Source organism: Agrilus planipennis, unplaced genomic scaffold, assembly GCF_000699045.2.
Source record: "Agrilus planipennis isolate EAB-ADULT unplaced genomic scaffold, Apla_2.0 scaffold71, whole genome shotgun sequence".
Taxonomy (NCBI): Eukaryota; Metazoa; Arthropoda; class Insecta; order Coleoptera; family Buprestidae; genus Agrilus; species Agrilus planipennis.
In genome coordinates, this window is record NW_020439007.1 from 328829 (window position 1) to 333299 (window position 4471).

Sequence of the window (4471 nt, forward strand, 5' to 3'; positions counted from 1 at the left end):
ACTGTTACAGGTTCTGATGTTAATAAATAATTAAAATATTTTTAATGTGGGTGCAAGTAGAAACTTAATTTATTAAATTAAAATTATTAATAGGTTCTTCAATGTAAAATAATTCCTCTTAGAATAAATTAATTTATTTCGAAAATTTGTACCTGTTCTGATTAGTTTTCCATCTTAAAGATGGACTGGATGGGGTGGTGCTGTTTTTATTTTTGGTACCTTTGGGGTAATTTATGTTAGTATTTATTTGCATCGGTGCAGCTGCGATAGTAAATAATTATTCATTTTATTAATAAATTTAACAGTTACTTATTTTTTAGTAAAAGGTCGGTAGATAAGATATTTTCTGAAAGAGTTCTCGAGATATTTGTTATTATGTTGGAAATAATTACGAGTTAGGATATTAAGACTTTTACCGTTATTTCTCCATCCTTGTGCTTTTTTATGCTCACTTTGCATAGGAAATTCGTTAAGATTCATGTTAAAGACTCGCGAATAATTATCAACTTAGTGAAAATTCACAAACACCACATATTTTTCAACAATAAAAGGCAGTGCAATTGTTTTAAGGTTGCTGCCAACTTTGTAGTAATATAATTATTGTTAAACAGTGTTTTTAATATTCGCGTGAATTTCGCCGTGTTTCTATTGTTAAAAGGTAAAAATTGAGCGACATTGTTTAGGGAGATAATAAAAGAAATCAAAAGTTACATACTCAGTAATTACTTAATTTATTATTAAAGTGACCTGTACAACTGTTACAACTTTGAAACCTAACAAATACTAGTTGCTGGTTAGAACATTAGTGTTCATCTTCATAACCATCGGGCAGTGCATTAACATGAGGGTTGTGAAATAGAGAATGTTGTCCATCTCCCCAGGGGAAGCGTTTGGTACGAATTCGTAAATGATCGTACTTTACAAAAGGTGGTCTCTCATGTGGGTGTCTGTTGTGTTCCAAAACACAGTTTACAGCACACAAGACTATAGCAGGAAATGCCACAAAAAATGTGAGCTTCTTCCACATTTTGTAACCCCCTAACAAGAAAAACAACCATTATTTGACCATTAGAAAAACCGTTTGAAATATAATATAATAATATTTGCTGGATTATGTAATTCGTAATGTTCGTATTTTGAAATTGTGGATAAATATTGTGATGTTATTACGTCTGATATTTTTTTGTGGAGACCTACGTACCTTCATGTTGACCAGATACAGCAGAAGGCCCCAAAACAACTTGCTTTCCTGCTGCAGAAGCCAAATATCTTCGCAGGGAATGTTGTACTACCGCAGCCATTTTTTTTTAACTTTATTTTTATTTTATCACCATTGACCATACACAGCAATAATGGATCATAGAATGATAGAATGTATAACATGGCACCCAGGGTACACATGCGCACAGTGCGTGAATAACTCGTAGAAAATCAGAGAAGAACGATAATGTCTACATACCGACTCAACAATAAAATTATTTCATAATGTTTTTTTTTTTAACTTAAACCGTTTTCTAATTTTATAGTTAATGTTATTATTAATAAGATGATAATACATTTTGATTATTTTTTAAATTGTATAATTTAAAATGTTTTTTTTTATTCGTACAAATCGAATGGCTAAATGGATACGGGTTCAGAGTAGTGAAATTTTTGACATGTTTGACATGATCATAGAGAAGGATAAGATAAAAGAAGAAGTCATATTTGTTGTCATAAAATACGTCAAAATTGTTTATTTGCAACATTACTTACCTTTCGATGTTGTTTAGATAAATAAGAATATTTGTTATTATGGTTATTTAAAAGTGCTACTTTAGTGTATGTGAAGGTGTATTTTTGTAAATTTTTCGAGTACTAGAAAGTTTTACCTAATGGAGCGAATACCAGACCAGTTGGGGCACCTAGTAATTAATGAAGATGGGGCTGTTTTAATGTCTTCGGGGGACCTGGAGAACGATGAAAAAACTGCAGATATAATCCTAAATCTGTTAAATTTGACCGATGAAATTGATCCAGTTGCTTTTCCTTCAGGTGACAAGTTCAAGAAATTATCTATTACATATAGTGATCATTGCTATATTATTTGCTTATCAAACAGGAAAGTTCACGTGGTTAAAAAAGCATTAAATAACGAATGGCCTTCTGTGTTGGTTTAATTTTTATGTGGGGTACCTAATAAGAGAATTTAGTTTTATGGAGATTATAAAATGGGTATTGTAGTATACTATATGAAGATGAAATATTTGCAAATTTGCATTTTAATAAGCAATACTTGTTACGGCATAATACATCAAATGAATTATATAATGAGGATATTTCAAATTTTTTGTACAATTTCTTTATGATTTAAGATACATATATACGTGTATGAGTATAAGTTTTTTATCATTACTTAATCTGTTATATTAGTTGAAGCAAATATAATATTTTAATTTAATTTTTATGTTATTAAATTTTAATAAAATTTCCCTATCAAGAACTTCGTAGTGTCCCATTTTTGTATTAAGAGACTTCCTGGTCAATACTTTTTTTGCATATTATAAACAATTAAAGTAAACCTGAGATGCTTTCGTAATTGTATATTGAAACAATTAAAACAATAAATTCCTGAGCTTCAAAAAATGTGCATTTCAAACTTACAGTGTGTAATGTAAATAATACAAAACGAAATACGAGGGGTGTTCACAAAATATCTGGCAAGCCTTTAGGTTGTTCCATTTTCGACAATTTTAGACATACGGGTAGACGAGATCTGGCGTGTTCCTAAAAATGCATTATTTCTACTAAAGTTATATTGTTTACTTTTAATCCATAGGAGTTGGAATTCTATTACAAAAAAGAATTTTTTTTAGGAAATATTTATAGTTCATTTGAGAACTCGGCGGGTTTAAATGTCTATATCCAGGTGTATAGTTGGTTGCATATATACAAATTAAAGGGGGGGAGAGTTGCTGAGACTACCTTCGATATCTAAGATAAATTTACCCGGGTCACTCTTGTCTTGCTGACAACTCGATCTCCGTGAAAATGGCATCTAGTGAACGAATTCGTTTTCAAATTGTTTGCAATATGTTCGATGCTCAAAGAAAATAAATCGCCTTCCATCACGGGGACATTTATTCTGTTAAAATATTCTCTAACTTTAGTGGTAGGCGATAAACTGGGCAGTCTGGGCGTAAGGTGATGCAACAGGCTACTGCTGCTTGTTAATGTCGAGTCCCCGCTACTGCTCGAAATGCCGAAACGGTTTTTCGAAGTAGCAGGAAACGACAACTTATTTGCCGTAATTTTTCGAAAAACTGAAATACAAATAAATAAATAAATCAATGTAACAGCCGTGGGCACTTGATCGTTAAAAGTAGAATGTTGTTGAAGTACATATGACTTTTCAAACTTTATGATACGCCAAAAAAGACTAACCACCCTGTATGGTAGTAATTGATTACTTTTGTGACAGTGTGTTTATACACTGATGCAACATCGCCCTATTTTATTTTAAGCTACAGAAATTACTTAAGTTTACAGTTACTTTGCAAGGCAAACTAAGTGTGAGTAAATGACTGAAATTCAAAAGTACAAATGTCACTTTAATGTCTTACATTTCTGAATGGCTTTGGCTGCTCTGTTTCTCAATTTCATTTTTTGTCTCCAATATGATGTAATAATTCTTGCACTTCTTTTTCTTCGCATGTTCCATATGGATTGGAAAATTTCAAATCCTCGTTGAGTCAGGTAAATTCGAGACTTTCCAATTGCAATTTCTTTATTTAAACTCTAAATAAAAAAAAAATTGAAGTCATTATATCTAACAAAAGTATTTTATAAGTATTTTACAACCGGAAGTTTATTTTTGATTTGATTTGGTATTTATAGTGTGTCACGTAATTGTACAAATACGATACACCCTGTATATNATAAGATTTTAATAAAAATAATAATTATTAATTTAACGTTTAGCTTCACCATTAAAAAAATGAACCAAAAATGTAGTTGTTGAAATCTTACGTTATAGTGTACTTCTGAAAATCTAATTTGAGTATTTCTGTTATTCCATTAGCTCTTATTTGATTCAAAAAGACTTCTTCATCAAAAACTTTAGGTTCCTGCATGATATTCGGTTTAATACATTTAATAAAGTGTAGGCTTGCTTTGCCCAACGTATCTATTAGCGTATCGACCGATTTCTGAAAATGGATCATATACTTGTTAAACCCGTTCAAATTTATATATATTGTATGTAGCTATGTCATGTTGTCAATTAATTTTGATAGAATTGCATCTCAAATACAAATTAAAATATTTAAACATAATTAATTCGAAGAATTAAATATTAAGCTGATATAAAATTTAAAAAATTTAAAGGGTACTGAAGTGTAAAATAGAAAGAAAAACCATAAAATTTTAATTTCTGAGAAGAACCTAATACAATTCTAAATTTAATTTATTTTTTGTATAACCCTTGTAGGGG

General features: G+C 30.3%; 3 protein-coding genes across 3 annotated transcripts; 1 reads left to right on the forward strand and 2 right to left on the reverse strand.

The window, feature by feature from the left end:
• Nucleotides 1-712: 712 nt before the first annotated feature.
• Nucleotides 713-1378, reverse strand: LOC108732615 (cytochrome c oxidase subunit 6A1, mitochondrial). Its single transcript, XM_018463510.2, has 2 exons — nucleotides 1202-1378; nucleotides 713-1038 (listed from the first exon to the last, which is right to left on the reverse strand). The coding sequence occupies exons 1-2, from the start codon at nucleotides 1299-1301 to the stop codon at nucleotides 803-805; spliced, it is 336 nt and encodes a 111-aa protein (XP_018319012.1). The 5' UTR covers nucleotides 1302-1378; the 3' UTR covers nucleotides 713-802.
• A 300-nt stretch (nucleotides 1379-1678) lies between these two features.
• Nucleotides 1679-2440, forward strand: LOC108732617 (ragulator complex protein LAMTOR4 homolog). Its single transcript, XM_018463511.1, has one exon. The coding sequence runs from the start codon at nucleotides 1875-1877 to the stop codon at nucleotides 2157-2159; it is 285 nt and encodes a 94-aa protein (XP_018319013.1). The 5' UTR covers nucleotides 1679-1874; the 3' UTR covers nucleotides 2160-2440.
• An 84-nt stretch (nucleotides 2441-2524) lies between these two features.
• Nucleotides 2525-3793, reverse strand: LOC108732614. Its single transcript, XM_018463509.2, has 3 exons — nucleotides 3603-3793; nucleotides 2989-3302; nucleotides 2525-2766 (listed from the first exon to the last, which is right to left on the reverse strand). The coding sequence occupies exons 1-3, from the start codon at nucleotides 3691-3693 to the stop codon at nucleotides 2686-2688; spliced, it is 486 nt and encodes a 161-aa protein (XP_018319011.1). The 5' UTR covers nucleotides 3694-3793; the 3' UTR covers nucleotides 2525-2685.
• Between the last annotated feature and the right edge of the window lie 678 nt (nucleotides 3794-4471).